This window comes from Oncorhynchus tshawytscha, linkage group LG03 (genome assembly GCF_018296145.1).
Source record: "Oncorhynchus tshawytscha isolate Ot180627B linkage group LG03, Otsh_v2.0, whole genome shotgun sequence".
NCBI classification, from domain to species: domain Eukaryota; kingdom Metazoa; phylum Chordata; class Actinopteri; order Salmoniformes; family Salmonidae; genus Oncorhynchus; species Oncorhynchus tshawytscha.
The window spans coordinates 26,488,419-26,509,273 of NC_056431.1; the positions used below are offsets into that span (position 1 = coordinate 26,488,419).

A 20,855-nucleotide genomic window follows, 5' to 3' on the forward strand; every position below is an offset into this window, starting at 1 on the left:
TCATCACTTCTTGTACCCTACACCGGCAAGTTACTGCATGTGTGTACACTACTTTTTAAATGTCTATCAAAACAACACAACCAGAGACCCATAACGATTTAATGATTTTTAATTCCTTTATTTTTTCCAAGTTATTAAGTGGCTGGTCGTACATCTTTTTATTACCGATACAACAATGAGGGTCTCGAGAGTTTCATTTACATTCATTCACAGGACCCATACAAAAACACACGCGCGCATTAAGACATGGGGGAGGGGTGACAGGGGGTGGGGGTCGGGGGGGGTCAGGCAGAGTATGCTACAGATTACACATGTTTTTTATTTACTTAAACAAATGGAGGAAAGACTGGTGGGAGGATATTGGACAGTACAGTGGCAGTAATAAGCGGTTTTATGCAACTCATCGCTCGTACCTTGGTCAACAAACTCCACGCCCTCTGTATCCATCTTAATCTTTTTTTTAATAACATTTATGCTTTTACACAGTTAAGTAAGGAGCACCTTTATGACAGTGTTGGTGTTTTGATATCCACATGGAGTAAACACAGCACATAGTTTTTGGCAGTCAGAAATGGTATTGCTTAGCTAGCTGTTTTGTATTCGTATTTTGTGCAGTGCTTCGATAGATATATGAAGCAAGAGATACTTAAGACAGAGAAGACCACACCTAATGGGGGGGAAAGGGTCTGAATCTGTCCTGCCATTGGAAATGCCATGGTTGTGGCAGGTCCAGCGCGAGCTTGGTTTCAGAGCAGTCCGTGTCTGCTTTTCAAAGGTCAAATCAGTGCACTTTAGACAAATCTCCATTATATCTGGATGGGGAAACTCCCAATACCATACACATTAGTGTCCTAATCAATCTACATGTACTGAAAATAATATTAGAAATGATAACATCATCCATTGATTTCTACAATTCAGTGGATACTACAGGCGAGACTTTTAGTGGGTTAACTTTCAGTAGCTCGATGTCATTTTACCACGGAAGATCACAGCCAGCCATAGACCCTAATGTAAAAACATGGAAGGACAGCAACACGTAAGACAGGACACTTACACTGATGACACGAGACGGTAAAGACGTACAAACACATGGCCAACTGGCCATCGCAACAACCCATGCAAGCTGAGTAAGACGATGCTTAGCTATGAATTCATGTCAGGTTGTACAGGAAATGGGAGAATGTGTGGGGTTTGGGGGGCAAAGACGAGCATGACAAGACAGATAATCATTCGTTTCTGAACCAGAACCAGACCTGGTCACACTTTCACAACCACAGGCGGTCAGGGCCAGGTCAATTGGACCTAAGCTACTTCAGCCAGGTCTGGTCCAGATAGCCAGCCTTGTTAGACGACTCTATACAGACAGACAGAGAAATGGAAATGAAGACACAGGTATTGTAGAGCTACGACAGGGGTCCTTTAGGCTGTGAGAGGGGGGTCCGGATGACTTCGGCAACAGTTCGCATCCAAGATGGTTGCACAAGAGAGGCGGGAGGGAGGAGCAGGGGTGAGGTGTGGGGGCACAGATTGTGTCGCTATATCTACCAGCCGGGTGCGGTGGCGGAGGCATTTGAGTTATACAATGAAAGGGTTAGAAAAGCAGGGAAGAGGTGTGTGTGAGTCGACAAAGATCCGTTCTTTTATCTTCTTTGTTTTCCCACACTCGTGTCCCTTTCCTTGACGTCTGCCTTTGTGCTCTTGAAAGGGACCTCATTTTTTGGGTAGGGACCCAGTCCGGCTTGTGCCCTGCAAGAGAGTGAGAGACAAAATAATAATCAGGAAATGGATTGTTTTTGTCATTTGCTAACGATGCTCACTAAAGGGACCTGCTAATTAGGACACAAATGTCCAGCTGTATATAGACGTACAGTCTACGTGGCCTTGAGCATTGTGTACAATTGTTTTGTTCGAGTAGGTGGGTGAGTTCTATGTATTATCAGAATTGTTTATTTTGTGAATTCTCGGCTATGCCCTAAAAAGAGACGTCTCCCAGTTCTAATTTGCATGTCGTTGCCAAAACTGATCAATGCTGTGTTCACCAAGCTCAATCCCTAAGAATAGATTGTGCATTTTCTCAGGGGATATAAAAGTAGGAGAAAGAGGGGAGGATTGGAACAGAACAAAGATTATACAAATGAGACAATTCTTTAGGGAGAACTATTGGAATGAATATAATCCACAACATACAAAGCCTGCAAATATCCTGAAACAAAAGGAGATCAGAGGAAAAGGGCCAGGCTCTGAGCCATTCTTACAGCAATTTGAGTTTAAAATCATTATCGGTTTGAAAAACAAACAAATGAAAAGAAAACGTGAAATAAAAGTCCGTCCCCAGATAATGATTAAAACAAAACGGTAATCGGAAGCGCTAAAGATGGTGGCTTTAGCTTAACGCCAATTAGGCAGAGAGATTGTGGGGAAACAAGCTATAAGCAAGAGAAGATTGCTGTACTATTTACCCACACATTTATAGACTTGATCGTCTTCATCTTTTAGTTTCATAATGCCACATAGTCCAACTAGCAAAGACACCTATGCAGGGAGCATGTGGATATATACAGACTCTCTAAACATTTTTAAAAGTAGGCCCCCTGTATGGTATGAGGGAGATGACTGTGCTTGGTTGCCTTGCTAATCACTGTGAGTGCACTGACTGTACCTACCGGAACATAAGCTCTCAGTGCCTATTCTGCCTAATTAAATAACTGTATCTGAAGCTTGGGCCAGACTGGGTAATTAAAACTGCCAGAGCCCTCCAGAGCATGTCCTAGAGATTAGCATTCACCATGCCATGGATGACGCAAGGAGAGACAAACAAACAAACAACAGCCGCTCAGAATGCAGGAGCTCTCCGAGTCACTGATCAGAGGAGAAAGTGAGTCGAAGGGGCAGAGTGAGAGGTGAGAAGGATAACCGGGGAGCGTAGGAGAAGGAGAGAGACAGACAGACAGAGGTGGAGACCAAAAGAGAGAGGTAGAGAAAGATACACGAGAGACTGTAGTAAAAAATATCTATAAATGGTACACCCTCTGTTCAAACACCTCCGTCATCCGTTTGAGACGAACACACCGGGGTGCTATGCAGCTCCTCTAAAAGTCATTAAGTATTCACTCAAGTGTATATAAGTGTGTCTGCCTTACCTTTACGTGTGTGGCCTACTGCGTCGGAGAAGGACCTCTTGAATAAGTCTGTCTGTGTAGTATCCCAGTATGATATACAGTGTGCTTGGTACACACATGCATGAACCAGATGGTCAATCTAATTAAAAGCGCAATGTCCTAGTTGTAGAAAGAATGCAAGGCACTGCTTCCATAACAGCTTGGCTTACCTGACGGTGTGTTTTAAAGTCGCGGAAGCCATCGGCAAAGTGAGCAAAGCTACCACACGCCACAATTGTAATTGCTAAGCATGTCCCATTGCAGTTAGCACAGGTCTTAGAACAGCCATTAAGAGTAAGCAAGACTACTATCCCTAAAGCTGGTTTCGATGTGTAGGCCCACAGGTGCAAGATCACTGCCTGCAAGTAAGCTGCCAATTATGTTAGGTGCTGCATGTCCGTATCAAGCCACAAATAGCGTTACCTTTGACATCAAACTGCACTCTTTAATGCATGAAAAGCCTGTAGCATCAGCCAGACACTGTAATTATCACCGTCTAGAGGCTGTCTCAAGGTGCAGTTATTCTGCCGGTGGTATGATAGGCAATGGAAGGTGTCACCTTAGCCTACCAACGTTGAATAAATTCATAGCAAGTAAGAATAAATATATATTGCCGCCCATGACTCATTAGCTACTCACTGAATGGTGGCTATCATCACTGAGGTGAAAGAAGAAGAGAGTGACAGAAGGGAGGAATACAAGAGAAAGATCCCATCTGTTTAATCAAGTGCACATTCTGGAATTAGTTTCGATAACATACAAAGGGAATTATATAATTGGATATTCCCTTTTCATGTTACTGTCAAAGACAGATCAGAGCGTTTTTGTTCTTTTATAAATGGGTTTCGTGTTCGTTTACCATTTTGAAGATCTTGGACAGGGTTCCGCTGTCGCCTGCACCGGCCTTCTTCGCCTTGGCGGATCCTGTTGACTTCTGAGACACCCGGAAGAGAGCAGGGGTGAGGTAAGACACCGGGAGACATTGTTGTTGTCACCTAGCATGGTGGCCCAGTCAGTGTGTGCTTTTGCCAGCTCGTCTCTGTGTTTGTTCATCTAAATGATTTACTAATGGCTAAAAAGCGGCATCGTGTACATATCTTACGTGGGTATTGCATGGTGTTTTAAAGAATGTTTTCTGATAATATCATGTTGCCTGAAAACAATAGAAGCGACAGCTCAACTGAAAGCCAGCAGGTGACGAGCTTATAGAAAAGATGGCTTTTGAGTCAGTGACTCTTATCACGGAGTGACATTTTACCTACAGTTTTGAACTAGTCTAGCCTAGATCAAAAAGTGGCTCATTGGAGCAAATCAATCTGAGTCAAAGTGGAAGTGCTTCCACTTAAGAACTTTCTAAATTCAATCACAGTAACAGCTGAGCTGTGGCTGCTCTGACTCTCACAGGGGGAGGTTTAGACTGGGAACCGTTCACGCAAAACTCCAATAAACATGCATGAGGATGAATGAAATGTTGGGGAGGAACAAGTCAAAGTGTTACTTAAAGATCCCTTACCTCAGAGAGGAGCTTAAAAGGTCATCCCTTATCACTCTGTTATTTCACCCACCCCCCCACACAATGTTAACTGTTATGTGTGACTCATAACATCTACAACACACACACACTCACACACTCATACACACCAGCGGAGGCTGCTGAGGGGAGGACGGCTCATAATAATGGCTGGAACGGAGTAAATGGAATGGGCATCAAACGCGGTTTCCATGTAGCTGATACAATTCCATTGAATCTGTTCCAGGCATTACTATGAGCCGTCCTCCTCATCAGCAGCCACCACTGACACATACACACACACACAGAGACACACACAAAGACACAAACGCATGTGCACACACACACAACCACACACACACGTGCATGCACGCTCGCACAGGGGCCAACAGGGAACAAGAGAAGAGGACGAGGCAAATAAGAAAAAGCAGGATTAAGTTGCTGGTTATCATACCAAAAGGGAAAAACGACTTCAGCAAATAAAGAACTGGATATTCAATTGAGCCGGAGACGGAGAGCTTGCCAAACAAAACCACTCAAAACATGATTTAATAAAATAGAAAAACCGATGAGGGCGTTATGCATGTATGCTTGGATTACAACAAGCTCTCGAGCCTTAAAATGGTTACAGAATAGACTGTTTTAAAGAACGGCCGGGGATTTTTCTCTTTGTTTGCTTTAGCTGTAGCGTTTAACCACGTACCTGGCCTAGTTTCGCAGTCATTGCCGTCCACTGGACAAGGACACGTACGAGACAGAGACAGGGAATAGACAGGGGTGAGACACAGGGGTGAGGGGAGGAGAGTTAATCACTCAGGCCTTACACAGAGCAAAGGCAGTGCAGCATGAAGAGATGAGTCCACATCCAGGGCAGAGCAGAGCAGAGCAAGGCAGACGCTCGCGTCACCAGAGAGAGCACAGACTCAGTGAGATACGCTCAGTGACATCACATGTTATTAACAAAGCCAAATACACAATCCCATCCAAAGACGAAAACAACCTTCGACTCCTCAATTGGACAATATTGACAAAGAGTAAGAGTAAATGGGGCTCACCCTAGACTTAGGAGGGGCAGGGGACACCTGGGGGGAGAGAGTGACAGAGATCTTTAGAAATACAATAGATGAGGGTATTTCTCATTACATTTTAGTCATTTAGAAGACACTCTTATCCAGAGCGACTTACAGGATCAAATAGGGTTAAGTGCCTTGCTCAAGGGCACATCAACTGATTTTTCACCTAGTTGGCTCAGGGATTTGAACCAGTGACCTTTCGTTTACTGGCCTAAAGTTATTTCTACTGCTAGGCTACCTGCTCTTAACTGGTAGACTACCTGACGCCCTCATATCAACAAGTCAAACATCAATAGTGGAAAACTATGCAAATGGGGTGACTCACGATCGTTCTGAAGAGGCGCACAACAGCGTTCTCCCCACCCTTAGGGGCTGCCTTGGCAGGTCTGACAGGAGAGGACAGGCCACGGAATGAACCCTGGAGGAAATGGAGGGAGGGATGGAAGAAGGAAAGGAGGGCGGGATGGAAGAAGGAAAGGAGGGGATGTAAGAAGGAAAGGAGGGCGGGATGGAAGAAGGAAAGGAGGGCGGGATGGAAGAAGGAAAGGAGGGCGGGATGGAAGAAGGAAAGGAGGGCGGGATGGAAGAAGGAAAGGAGGGGATGTAAGAAGGAAAGGAGGGCGGGATGGAAGAAGGATAGGAGGGCGGGATGGAAGAAGGAAAGGAGGGCGGGATGGAAGAAGGAAAGGAGGGCGAGATGGAAGAAGGAAAGGAGGGCGGGATGGAAGAAGTAAAGGAGGGTGGGATGGAGGAAGTAAAGGAGGGCGGGATGGAAGAAGTAAAGGAGGGCGGGATGGAAGAAGGAAAGGAGGGCGGGATGGAAGAAGGAAAGGAGGGCGGGATGGAAGAAGGAACAGAGGGAGGGATGGAAGAAGGAAAGGAGGGCGGGGTGGAAGAACATTATAAAGGCACAGCGGGAATACATATAGCCCAACACAACCTAACAATAAAGTGTGTTCCCTGAACCAGACCAGGCTCTACTCTGCCTCCACTCTCCAGCTTCTGAAAGGTGTTACCATTGGAAACAGCTGGTGGCATATTGCCAAACACCAGGGATGCTGGAGCACATTTTCTGTGGCTGTGGAACGACTTCTTCCACTGGATGGACTACCTGGGGAGCTCTTACATCACAGAGGACCTGAGATAAGCTCTGAGTCATTCACAGCAGACTCACGTAGGTGTCCACATATAACGCCCATCCAAAACTCATTCAAACGGAAAATAAGTGGTTAAAAACTAATTGGATGAAGGAATTATAAATTAATTAATAAAGTCAGTAAGAAAAAGTTTTGGATCTTTTGCAAAGTGTGGTAAATATCAACACTAAATGCTGTTGAAGGGGAAGTTAAGTAGAGATCAATACAATTAAGTTGTACTTCAGACAGATACATCTTTAGAGGATTGGATGGGGATGAATGCAAAATTAGCTCTATGTCTCGTTCTCTTCAACTTGAATAAATAGCATCCCCCCTCTCTCTCACAATAGGCTTCAACATGTTCCTTCCAGACGCACACAACTGGGACCTTAATTAAAATTGTGTGATTCTGAAAAGATTCATTGTCATTTTCTCAATAATAACCCTGATTATTCCCGGTTGGCTATTTAGGGGTATGTTTGTGAATAACATCCTTTGATATAGCGAAACCCATTTCTTCCTAATGAGTGCCTCTCTCTCTGTGGTATTTTGTGAAGTGAGAGCAAGGGGACCTTTATGCCCCCATTCATGTCAGTAAGTGAAGAGAGTGGAGAGGCTCTCACTGAATCCCTGTGATTATCTCTATGAGAGAACTTTACCAAAATGAGAGGGTAAACTTTCACCCCTGTGCATCATTCACAATATAATACACTCATTAGGGGTTCCAATTGAATCTCATTCACTGTCTTTTCTGGCCATATATGGATGGATGGTTGGATGGATGGATGCAGACTCATGCAGACAATGACCTCTGGAAAGAAACACATTGCTATAGAAAATGTGTTGTGTTCTTATGAGCATGATCCTCTCCGATAACTAGGTATCTAACCTGGAGGACCAGAGGTCATTTAGAATCTATCAAACTAAGCGACGCGTTCTATTGGAAGTGGATGATAATATCCAACACATTTATGAATACAGATGACGCTCAGTAGAATAGCCAATAGGTAGCATGGTTGTTGGTTGGTCAGTTCGTTCCCTATGAGCAAAAAGATGTTGAAAATAAGTGGAAAATAAGTTATTTTCAACCAAAAAAGTGCTCGCTGGGTTTGTGCTGGAGCTGGTACAGGTGAATTAACTTCACCGCCTTGTGGTTGTTGTAGAAGAACTGATCTGTTTCACAGCCGCGTCTCACACACATCAGAAGTTCCAGTTATGTTCCCACTAAATACAGTTCCAGAGATTGAGTGGCCTGAGAGAAAGAGTTGGGAAGAGAAAGTCAGAAAGTGGAGGGAGAGAAGTAGAGAGAGAGAGACATTGAAAGACAGGGGTAAGACAGGCAAGGAGCTAGCAAAAGAGGAATAGATGTGAAGAGAGAGGTGCCCAGTGGGGATTTCAGTGTTGCCTCGGGTTTGTCTGTACCTTAAACCCACACTTTGTCTTCAGATAATGTAACTAGACCATCAATTACACAGTATTGTATGTTACATCATGTTGGCAGCTTGAGAAAACCTTCTAAATTGTAGCTGATTCAGAATTTTTGGAAAGTATTGTTCCGTGGAATTTTTATGACTCTAGGAGTCACAGGAGGTTGGTGGCACTTTAATTGGGGGGGACGGGCTGGTGGTAATGACTGGAGTGGAATCAGTGGAATGGTATCAAATACATCAACCACATGGTTTCCAAGTGTTTGATGCCATTCCATTTGCTCTGTTCCGGCCATTATCATGAGCTGTCCTCCCCTCAGCAGCCTCCTGTGCCAGGAGTAAAAGGTCATTCAAAATGCATCAGTGAATCAGGCAATAGTTCTGAAAATATATATATTTTTTGTTGATAAAACTTCTTTCTTTTTTTAAACTCCTACTTGACCTTATTTTACATTGAGTAATCCTAAATTCTGAATTTAGAATCCATTTGGATATATTAGTAAAGAGGGATCACAATATTCAGTTATGAACTTCACATGTCCTTTACTGAAACATGTTGCATTGAACGTTGTCAGTATAGTATAGTATTTTCCAACACAAGAAGAGTGTTCAAAGGACAACGGTATTCTGAAGCAAGGAGGGTCCTCAGGATAGAGCAGAGCGGGGGATTGTTGCGTAGGGACGGAGGGAATGTTCTAATCTCTCTGTTTGATGTTTGAAGAGTATGAGAGGTAAGTGTGTGTTCCTGGCACGGAGCGCATTGTTATTTGGCCACAATTCAGACGTCACAAAGTAGCTGTGCTCATTCCACCGCGGAAAAGAAAAACAATAAAAATGCATCACACTGCCATCCAAATTTCATAAAGCTACAAGTCCAGTTTCATCCTCAACATACATGATTGGATTTGCATAACAATGGACGTCCATTTATGCGTTCTAAACTCAGCGAGCTTCTCTCATGGCAGCCCAGGCGTCGTAGAGAAAGTTCGGTAACACTTCGCTTGACACTTCACTATCCCATTAACACGTCAGTGTCGTTTCACCTCTGACATAGAGGCTGTTATCCAGAGGTGTTAGGTCAGTACAGTCGTAATGCAAAAATCTTACCTCTATCGTGACAACAGTCATAAATTAGAACTGCAGTCTTGAATGGATTATAGACCAGATTACACCGTCATGTTAATGTCATAGTGACCAAAAGTTTCCTGCAGTGAAGAACAAGGTCACCTAGACCCAGGTAGAGAGAGTATTCAGGACTCATAGGACACCTCATCCCTGAGGATTTAATTACTGTCAAACCTCTCTCCTCGGAGGTGCTGGAGGTCAAACCTGGAAGCCGACTCCTTCAGAAATGGATCACGGTCAATCATTTATTCTGGAATAAATGAATTGTAATAATGTATTATTTACTAAGGAGCAGGAGGATATGTGGGCCACATAGTTATCACTACATCCTATCCTATTGAGACAGTGTGTGACTTATTGTGGACACACACAAATCACAAACTGCCCACTGTCAAATAAACAGATCTTACCCATGCAGTTGAAGTCGGAAGTTTACATACACTTAGGTTGGAGTCATTAAAACTTGTTTTTCAACTGCATGTTTCTTGTTAACAAACTATAGTTTTGGAAAGTTGGTTAGGACATCTACTTTGTGCATGACACAAGAGTAATTTTTCCAACAATTGTTTACAGACAGATTATTTCACTTATAATTCACTGTATCACAAATCCAGTGGGTCAGAAGTTTACATACACTAAGTTGACTGTGACATTAAACAGCTTGGAAAATTCCAGAAAATTATGTCATGGCTTTAAAAGCTTCTGATAGGCTAATTGACATCATTTGAGTCAATTGGAGGTGTACCTGTGGATGCGCTTCAAGGACTACCTCCAAACTCAGTGCCTCTTTGCTTGACATCATGGGAAAATCAAAAGAAATTAGCCAGACCTCAGAAAACAATTGTAGACCTCCACAAGTCTGGTTCATCCTTGGGAGCAATTTCCAAATGCCTGAAGGTACCATGTTCATCTGCACAAACAATAGTGCTCAAGTATAAACACCATGGGACCACGCAGCCGTCATACCGCTCAGGAAGGAGACGCGTTCTGTCTCCTAGAGATTAACGTACTTTGATGTGAAAAATGCAACTCAATCCCAGAACAGCAGCAAAGGACCTTGTGAAGATGCTGGAGGAAACAGGTACAATAGTACTATATCAACATAACCTGAAAGGCCTTTCAGCAAGAAAGAAGCCACTGCTCCAAAACCTCCATAAAAAAAAGCCAGACTACAGTTTGCAACTGCACATGGGGACAAAGATCGTACTTTTTGGAGAAATGTCTTCTTGTCTGATGAAACAAAAATAGAACTGTTTGGCCATAATTACCATTCTTATGTTTGGAGGAAAAAGGGGGAGGCTTGCAAGCTGAAGAACACATTCCAACCGTGAAGCACGGAGGTGGCAGGTGTTGTCGGTGTGCTTTGCTGCAGGAGGGACAGGTGCACTTAGATGTCATCAAAAAATTACGTGGATATATTAAAGCAACATCTCAAGACATCAGTCAGGAAGTTAAAGCTTGGTCGCAAATCAGTCTTCCAAATGGACAATGACCCCAAGCATACTTCCAAAGTTGTGGCAAAATGGCTTAAGGACAACTAAGTCAAGGTATTGGAGTGGCCATCACAAAGCCCTGACCTCAATCCTATAGACAATTTGTGGGCAGAACTGAAAAGGCGTGTGTGAGCAAGGAGGCCTACAAACCTGACTCAGTTACACCAGCTCTGTCAGGAGGAATGGGCCAAAATTCACCCAAATTATTGTGGGAAGCTTGTGGAAGGCAACCCGAAACGTTTGACCCAAGTTACAATTTAAAGTCAATGCTACCAAATACTAATTGAGTGTATGTAAATTTATGACCCACTGGGAATGTGATGAAAGAAATAAAAGCTGAAGTAAATAATTCTCTCTACTATTATCCTGACATTTCACATTCTTAAAATAAAGTGGTGATGCTAACTGACCTAAGACAGGGAATTTTTACCAGGATTAAATATCAGTAATTGTGAAAAACAGAGTTTAAATGTATTTGGCTAAGGTGTATGTACACTCCCGATTTCAACTGAATATATAGTGCATGCTCCTCAATCCAGCACAGCTTTACATTTGACTTAGATTTGATTGCTCACATAGGACAATGTCCGTCAGTGTCATAACTGACAACTCTGCGATTGATTAGTAAGACTCACCGGCTGCAGATCCACTAGCCACTGACTGACTCCTTTGAAGTGACATCTGCTGTAACAGTTTGTAGTCTCAGGAGGACAGACTTTTTGAAGTACTTCTACTGCCAGATGACCTCATCAGTTGTCTCTTTGCTGCAACTTCTCCAACGATTTAAGAGAAGCTAGCAGGAATTGGACAACTACCTCAGGGGGTTGACAGTTTACAACAAAGTGTCATATGAGAAAGCAGTGGCGCTCTAGGTCAATCCCTAACACTGACAACAATAACAAGACAAAGTTGGGGACTACAATCTAGTGAACCATAATTGAACTGGTTCTTTACCATCCAATCCCAGGGTACTGGACCGGAAGTCTAGTGAGGCCTAGCTCTTGACATTTGACCATGCTTGTCTTACAGTGCCAGGTGAAAGCAGGGTAATAGTAGGTATGCTCTACACTCCTCAGTCCTCATCACCTCTGGATCCTAAAACAAACAAAACACCAACTATACCACAGTCAAATACATGTAGTGCTCAGAGCAAGTTCAGGTTCTGTTTCATGTCCTTGTTTCGCTCTCAAGTATGAATACTTGACTTGACTCTGGCTATCACTATTAGGGTCTTAGATATTGGTAAAATGTACACATTTACACATTAAGAACAAGGTAGCATTGACTCCTTGACTCTTTCATTGTTGACCACGAGGAACATCTAATGGGTTCAATGAGAAGTAGCATGACAATACTTCACTGGAGGTCTCCAAAAAGTGGGACAGACAAAAGTGAGACAGACTTTCTTGTTTTCATTTTGTATTCCGGTTGGTTTTGAAAATAGCTGTTATTTGCCCCTTTGCTAGCCTGAATACAAAATGAAAACAAGAAATAAACACTGTTGTTTTATCCTGATTTACTGTATCTTGATAAGCTTTCTAAGATGTTCAATTAAAAAGCAATTCAAAAAATGCGTTAAATTAAAAAAGCATAAAATACAAATGTGACTGAAATATCATTTTCAGTCAAATAAAAGTCATAAGGCAGACAGTACTAAGATGCATTTCCAAAAGAACGAATTCAGCATATTAACCTGGTCCCAGATCTGTTAATGCTGTCTTGCCAAATCCTATGGTCATTGTCATGTCAAACATGATTAACTTCTCACTGTGCCCATCAATGACAGCATGATCAGATATGGAGATTGAGGTGAGACCAGACTGTTTGGCATGACAACAATTCTAAGAGTTGGCTAAGAAAGAGCAAACAGATCTGGTACCAGGGTATCAGTCAATGTTGGTGTACCTTCTAGTTCTTTCATCCAAGGAACAAGACATTAGCCCCCATTGTACATGGCCTTAAGCTACTTAATCAAAGCTGAGCTAAGAGTAAGCCTCATATTTCCATGAAGTCTACACCACACTTCTCCCAGCCTCGTCTAGACAAGTATGCTGTTTACTGAAGAGTGTGGTCTTATCCACTTAAGAAGTGATAAGACAAAACAAATGGGAATAGTTTGATGATGTACGTTCCATTCCCTCTTCAACTGGGCCAGCTTCTCCATTGGCCATTCCTAGCATTGACCACCTCAGCCCAGCATGAGAGGTTACTTTTCAAGCTAGACCGGATCGAAACTGAATTGTTAGAAGGACATTCACCGTAGTGTTGCATCAGAGGAGGGTTATTAAAAAGTGTCATGACTGTCCTTTGAGGATCAGAATGGGAAGATCAGACTGGTGGGGGGGGGGTGACAGAAACCAGGCCTCTCCCTCTCTCTCCCACAGAGATGAGAGCGGGAGCTGCTGGATGGTCACCTTCACACCCTGCTGTAAATCTCTGGAGGGGGGGAACTTTGTCTCTCTACCCTTTAGTATTGGGAATGAAATGTCTTTTGTCTAAAGAGACTTCTGCATGCCAGAAACTCTAACGTCCAAAAGATGAACTTTGGAACAAACATTTCTAACATCCGCATGTGGGAAATGGTCAATGAGTAGATGTCGAAAACAAATGTCATATTGCTTTTCATTTTCTGATGTTATTGAAAACTGTATGAACCAAATACCGTAACTTAGGAAGGAAACCCCCGCCGGCGGTCTAGTTTCCATCCAATATGTTGTCTATGTGATATGAAAATGGATGTAACTATTTTTGTTAAGACAGGAATGTGATTTTAGTTTAAGAGAGTTTAAGATAATTGTTTTTCATATAAACTATGCACAGTGACTAGCCACGCTCAGTACGACGATGACGGAACACCCCCGTTGGCCAGAGTGCTTAAAAGGACTCGCTAAGAATTAACATACTCGACCAAAAGAAGTGAGACCATGGTCCACACGTTGAAATGGTTGGAAACGCTGATAGTCTCAGAAATGCTGAAACTCTCAACCTCAACACTAGATCAGAAGATAACCTCACCTACCAGACCAGTAAAGCATGGAACGTTAGCTATATGTGGGGAATGATTAGAACTTAGTCTCAACTTAACCTCACAGACCAGAAAAATGTCCCCTCTATCTCTCTCTCTTTCCCCACCCCCTCTCCATATGTGTAACAAGCCGTCATATCTGGTCAGTCTACTAGGGACTTTTGTCTCATGGAAGTGTATATTCTGTGTTATTTAGTTAGTAAATAAATGATTAAACCACTTTGTGTAGTACTGAATAATCAGCAAGGACTGTTCAGAATGAGAACTGATGAGGTAATGATTAATAAGTGACTGTTATGGATATATAACTTATATATATATATATATCTTCTTGAGTTTAATTTGGGAGATGGTAACTCGTTAAACAACTTCTTCCGTTGTGCCCCAAATTCCTAATGAGTTAGTTGTCACATGATTAATTTAAATCTGGTAACAATTAAACATAGATAGGGGATTGAATAAATAGCAGTCATCAGATTAATGAAGTTCACATCACAACAAAAGTGACATTACATACTAAAAAACAACAACACAAAAGCATAACAAACACTGCTTAGGGTGGGTGTTGTTAAGAGAGTTTAATCAAGCCATTTATCCAAAAGCTCAGAACAGGATCAGGTTAGGAACAGATGTTGGTCATTACAATTCACAGGAAATACAAAACAAAATGACAAGCATCAGTTGGATATCTCAAAGCATTACAAAAGGGATCATCGAATAGGATCCATGGATCCACCCTGGGATCAAACAGACTCCCACACACACAAACACAGTTCCTGACAGGGTCAAGGAAGACCTGGGTTCAAATACTATTTGAACTCTTTAAACATACTTTTAGCGTCTGCTTTAGTCTGCCCTGAGTTCCAGTTGGGCAGGGCTTTCACTTTTGAGACTACTCTATTGGCTCCATTGCGCCAGGCAAGCTCAATCAAGCCCAGCTGAAGCATTTGAAATGATTGTAGATAGTATTTGATCCAGGTCTGGGTAAAAAGACACCAGTGAACCTGAGCGGTGCTCCATCAAGCTGGCGGGAGGAGTTCAGCTCTTAGAAGCTTTTGGGTTCTGAATCATAAACAGTTGTTGTACTGTACTTTTAACATTCTTCAGGCTATCGGGTCCTAGTCCTGACAAAGTTACTCAATAGACCCCGTATTTAAGTTGACTTATTTTGCTGTCATGGAGTTCAGTTTCATGGTGCCTGCACATAGACACTCATTTATCCATCAAATTAGTCTAATAAGGTCTTCCCCTTTTTGAATAATACAGATTACCAATCAGCTTTGACAGGTAACAAATTGGCTTCAGTTCCTGAGGTTAAATCAGTTTTGTCTTCATTTTTTGGTGATATCTTTCTAATTTCTTAAAATATATATGACATCACCATGCAGATTCCCATGAACTAGTTTCGAAACCAGAATCAACTAATGAAAGGCCAAAAAAAATACAGGTGAAACCAAGACAAGAATGTACAACAGAAAGAGATAACTCCAGGTTGTAAAAGGATCCATGGCTCAACAGTGAACATTCATATCAGTCAATAACAGTAGCCCATTCCTGCAGTCAAATTACCTAGTTGCATCATGGGTGGAATGTTATTCATATTTTTTTCTTATTTAATAATAAATAAATAAAAATTTAACTGCAAATCTGGTGTTTCTATGTCAAAAGGTTTTGTTATATTTCAGTCTTCTGTGATGTATATAAAGTGTAATATTGGGATGCAAACTCAAGATTGAATACATTTCAACTCTATATCTGACATGGTACAGGTGTCTTCTTTTTTTTAAGCCCATAACCGTGTGTGTGAGGTGTATACTTTGGTTTCAAAATAGATTTGTTTAAGACTATCAAGAAACACTGACCCTGATTTAGCCAACTGCAGTAAAAGGTTAAAGAAGGATGTTTAAGCATCGAGACTATTGAGATGTGGATTGTAGTGTGTGTGCCATTCAGAGGGTGAATGGGCAAGACAAAAGATTGAAATGCCTTTGAACGGGGTATGGTAGTAGGTGCCAGGCGCACCGGTTTGAGTGTGTCAAGAGCTGCAATGCTGCTGGGTTTTTCATGCTCAACAGCTTCCCGTGTGTATCAAGTATAGTCCACCCTCCAAAGGACGTGTTCCTAATGTTTTGTGCACCCAGTGTATATTTCCACACTATGAGGCTGGAATAATACTGTGAAATTGTGAAAATTATGACAATTCCCTTTTAGTGGAAGAGCTGTTTGAAAAGACAGGCTGAAATTTAAGCCTGTTTTGGTGGGATTACCAGGCAGTCAATTAGTTAATAGACCAATAAGAAACAGTTCCAAACTTCTCTGCCAATAGCTAGTTTCCCCCTCCCCACTCAGACCACTCCCACATAGTCCTAGCTAAATTCTTGCTTGAGAAATTACTCTTTGCTAAGAAGCAATTTGTTTCTTTTAACCAAAATCAAAACAAATCACAGTAAGGTACTTGACTGTCACCCAGAAATTATTTGATATTCCATTTTTTTAAACGGCTACATTGGACCTTTAAGATAAAAAAAAAAAAAATGTTGACCTGTTTATCCTTTTTTAAACTTTGATCCGTGCAGAAAAAAAATTACATCCTGCTCGAGGCAACAGAGAGTTGGGGATCATATATTTGAAGTACAAAACACTTATCACACATCTGAAGGCAACTCCACTACTCTGAATGTAGAAAACAACGTACAATTTCCTGAAAGAACAGAAAGAGGTGACAATTAAATTCAAACAAATAGATAAAAACAAAAAGTTAATACTGGCTCTTTTACAATAATTTTGTTCATTCAATTTTGACAGGCAAAACATTGACATTTTCACTCGTGGCAGATGTTTTAGCAGCACATTCCAATGATGTTTAAAATGTGAAAGAATCTCATCTACGATGCACACAACCAAATCATTCCCGAAATGAAAAACAAAAACTGCTCAAATGACTTTGATCTGGGATTTAATTCAAATATGCAACGGTCAAAAGATTTTTGTCCTCTCTGAATTTGTTACAAGGCATGGGAGGAATGCATATTGTTGAGACGGTTCAGACCACATTCTGCAACCTATTGGATCACCATCTCAAACTACCATTCTCCTCTCTGAACCAATGAGGAAGTCACTCCCAATCCCCAGAGTGAAGCAGAGCTGGACAGCATAACGGAGTTGGACTTGAACTCTCTCTTCAATACAGTGTACCAACTTCAACACATAACTGTTGAAATATACAGTACATTTTGTTTTAGATGACAACTGATAAACAAACAGTGCCAAGCGGACTGAAATGTGCACTGCACTGTGTTGCCATATCAATTTATCTACATCCCTCGGCACCAGCTCAAAGGAGAGGCTTTGGGATTTAGCATTTAGCATATCACAGAGAGATCGAGAGAGAGAGAGAGAGAGAGAGAGAGAGAGAGAGAGAGAGAGAGAGAGAGAGAGAGAGATCGAGAGAGAGCGAGAGAGAGAGAGAGAGAGCGAGAGAGATCGAGAGAGATCGAGAGAGAGAGAGAGAGAGAGCGAGACAAACAAGGCAATGTGGGCTCAACTATTCTCACTGTACCGCAACAGTTATCCACACACACATCTGGGTCCAGGTGGCGCTTGCTACGCCAGGATAGTGGGTTCAACTCCCGGGACCGCCCATACTTCAAATGTATGCATGACTGTAAATCGCTTTGGATGAAAGCGTCCCCTAAATGACATATATTATCTGAACTCCGACGACACAACGCAGCATCTTGAATTCTACATAAACCCATATAGGATAAGGATTAGCCGAGATAAATGGGTTTATAGTATATTATTTATGTTGGATTATGTACAATATTATGGGCTAGAGCTGTCTTTGTAAAGAAGGAGTGAGAGAATCCTAGTCTCTCCACACCCAATGGAGGTCCATGCAAGGCATTTAGGTTATAGTTCCCCACCATGGACTATCCACAGTTAAAATGGCTAACTACTACAGACTGAGAAATCAGGAAAATTGGTAGCCTAACAATCATACCAGTCTCTCCCAAAATACATCCAAGTAAGGGTGCTGACATATGACATTTATTCCAAATTTCCCCATAAAATCTCCCGAATCATTAATCTCTCTTATAAATACCTGATACACAACTTTAAAATGGCTCCAGTTTTAGATATATTTATGAGTTAAGCATAGAGTATATTTGGAATGAAAGCACACACACACACACACACACACACACACACACACACACACACACACACACACACACACACACACACACACACACGTACATGGATCAATTCAATCATTCACCTGTCCTGTACCACAGCTATGAACATATAAGTAGCACATATGCTTTGAAGCTATAACTGAAATCAAATGTAAAATAAAACATTTAAATGACATTTTATTGTGGTACTAACAATAACAGAACAATTAGTCCAATGACTTTAAGCCAAAGCCTCTTTGCACTACACCAATCTCAAACCACACCCAAATCAGTTATCCAGTGTAAATGTAGCTTTCAATGCCATTCATTCGCAAAGAAGCAAATTTCAGGAGAATGTCATAAACTTTGGTACATCACAAGAAAAACAAAAATGACATCAAATCTAAGCAAATTGAAACAAAAACAAAAACAGATCACAATCTGCCAAAACCATAAGTCAGACATTAGTCCCTCAAATTAAGACTGAACACAAAAATAAAACATGGTACTTTAGAGGTGTATCTTTGAAACAAATCAAACTCTCTGATTTCCTCACCTTGCTCTTCCTCTTCTTGTCCCCTCCAAAGAAGTTCCCAATTTGATCCATAAGGCCAGGGGCCTTCTTTTTCCTTCCCAGGCTAGACAGTCCAGAGGAGCTTGCAGTTGCCATGTCGGTGGTTAAGGTTGGGTAATGCTGCTAGTATCTCTGTAAGTGGGGTTCGGTCTCTCAGGTCAGAGCGAAGGGGGTATTAAAGATCGAGAAAGCGAGGGCAAAGAAACAAACTTAGTCTAGATCCTGATCCTCTGAACCGCACTCTGATCCCGCTCCGCTGTGCTCTTGGATGGTCTGTAGCTCATCCGATTCAGAAGGGCGGTCTTTGAAGGTGTTGTCCTCGCGGCCCGGGGCATCTCGGGAGAAGAGGCGGACCAGGTGGGGGCGTGGCGCGGCGCTATCGTCAGCATCAGCTGTGCTGGCCTCGTTCCAGGAGCTGCTGGGCCCCTCAGTGCCCGTGGAGTCAGTCGCCGCCGACGCCTTCTCAGAGGGGCAGCCATTGTTCGGGTTCACATCTGCCTCACCCAGGCCTGCGCAGAAACAACAAGAGTTATCTATTGGACCATGGGGCCTGTATGGCGCACAAGGGCCCTGCACAATGAGTCCCTTTGACAAGACCCTGCCCTTTCTGCCAGAGAAACTCAACAGAGAAGGGATCCTGAGTGACATGCCCTGTAATAGATCTAGAACACAGATCAAATGCATAGCTAGGAGATTATTGCACCTGGGAAAACCATACATTGTTAGCAAGGGACATTACCTACGGTACTATCAAAACAGTTTCATTGTCTCCTCCCTCAGTCCATGCCAAAAGTTCCTTACAGTTCTAATACTGTATAAAAGTAACATAGCACACACATATCCTTCCCCAAACCCCCACCACAAGCCCAATAACTCTCTTGGAATTATAATGGCATACTTTCCACATTCCTGTACAGGAATACTTTCACCAGGTAAGTTGACTGAGAACACATTCTCATTTACAACAATGACCTCAGGAATAGTTACAGGGGAGAGAAAGGGCGATGAATGAGCCAATTGGAGGCTGGGGATGATTAGGTGGCCATGATGGTATGAGGGCCAGATTGTGAATTTAGTCAGGACACCAAGTGTTAACATCCCCACTCTTAAGATAAGTGTCATGGGATCTTTAGTGACCACAGAGAGTCAGAACACCTGTTTAATGTCGCATTCGAAAGAAAGCACCCCTACATAGGGAAATGTCCCCAATCACTGCCCTGGGGCATTAGGAAATATATATATTTTAGACCATAAGGAAAGAGTGCCTCCTACTGGCCCTCAACACCAGATCCAGCAGCATCTGGTCTCGCATCCAAGAACAACCCTGTTTAGCTTCAGAGCCAGGCCAGCAGATGGATGCAGGGTGGTACTCATATCCCGAGGTCAGTCATTTGTCATTGAATGTCCAACGCTGACACGCTAATTCACACGTTTCTCCATTTTTTTCCCACATGTGCGAATGGACACTATGGCCATCAGTGGGACGCTGAGATCTACGGCATTACCTGTAACTTATCCCTTCTGACAGAAGCCACCATGCTAGCTAGCTCCCAAGGCACAGGGCATGCAGCGCAGTGCTCCCCGAAGAACAATGTAGACACTATACTGGACGAAATGGTGTAGGAAAAGACAACAGTGGAATCCGCATGCTAATATTTCCTCAACAGTGGTCTATTGTCAGAGCCGCATAGTTATTTATGTGGGACAAGGAGGCCAGTGTCCCTAAAATAACTCCTATAAGTATGGATTTTCAACCCGATGCACAGTGACACTTATCTGACGCCTGAGCAACTGCAAGGCAGGCGTTGGTTTGAGCAGACCATTGGGTTCGAGAAAGACCTCAACAATAACTCAAAATGGATCAACAAGGCGTTCCGATGGAAGGATATCACAGCATTTAGAATAAAACATTTTTAAAAAATATATAAAAAAATTTGGAGAACCAAACCGAACTTCCAGATCTGGATCTACTGACAAATGTTCAGATTCTATGAACAAAGAGACGCGTACATATGAGTACAATTAAAGCACGGACGCTGAGACTGTTAGAGTTGTGTGAATGATGTACATGGAGGTAGAGCCATACTGCTCGAGTCAGCTGCAACGACAAATCACAGGCACTTGAACTGGCAACACTGAAATGAAATATCTAC

At 42.4% G+C, this 20,855-nt stretch overlaps 2 protein-coding genes across 5 annotated transcripts in view; both read right to left on the bottom strand.

Moving 5' to 3' along the window:
- Positions 1–93: 93 nt before the first annotated feature.
- Positions 94–18,816, bottom strand: LOC112232308 (myelin basic protein). Of its 4 annotated transcripts, XM_024399279.2 has the most exons (7): positions 18,685–18,816; positions 6,070–6,162; positions 5,727–5,753; positions 5,375–5,404; positions 4,021–4,095; positions 3,801–3,819; positions 94–1,749 (listed from the first exon to the last, which is right to left on the bottom strand). In XM_024399279.2, the coding sequence occupies exons 1-6, from the start codon at positions 18,796–18,798 to the stop codon at positions 3,817–3,819; spliced, it is 342 nt and encodes a 113-aa protein (XP_024255047.1). In that variant the 5' UTR covers positions 18,799–18,816; the 3' UTR covers positions 94–1,749; positions 3,801–3,816. The 4 variants fall into 4 exon arrangements, with proteins under 4 accessions (XP_024255047.1, XP_024255056.1, XP_024255030.1 ...); XM_024399288.2 differs by lacking the exon at positions 5,375–5,404; XM_024399262.2 differs by lacking the exon at positions 3,801–3,819.
- Positions 18,706–20,855, bottom strand: part of LOC112232298 (myelin basic protein) — a 45,270-nt gene continuing 43,120 nt past the window's right edge. The window contains exon 4 of the mRNA XM_024399254.2: positions 18,706–19,211. Within this exon, the coding sequence (XP_024255022.1) occupies positions 18,913–19,211 (299 nt within the window). The 3' untranslated portion in view covers positions 18,706–18,912. The remainder of the gene's footprint in view (positions 19,212–20,855) is intronic.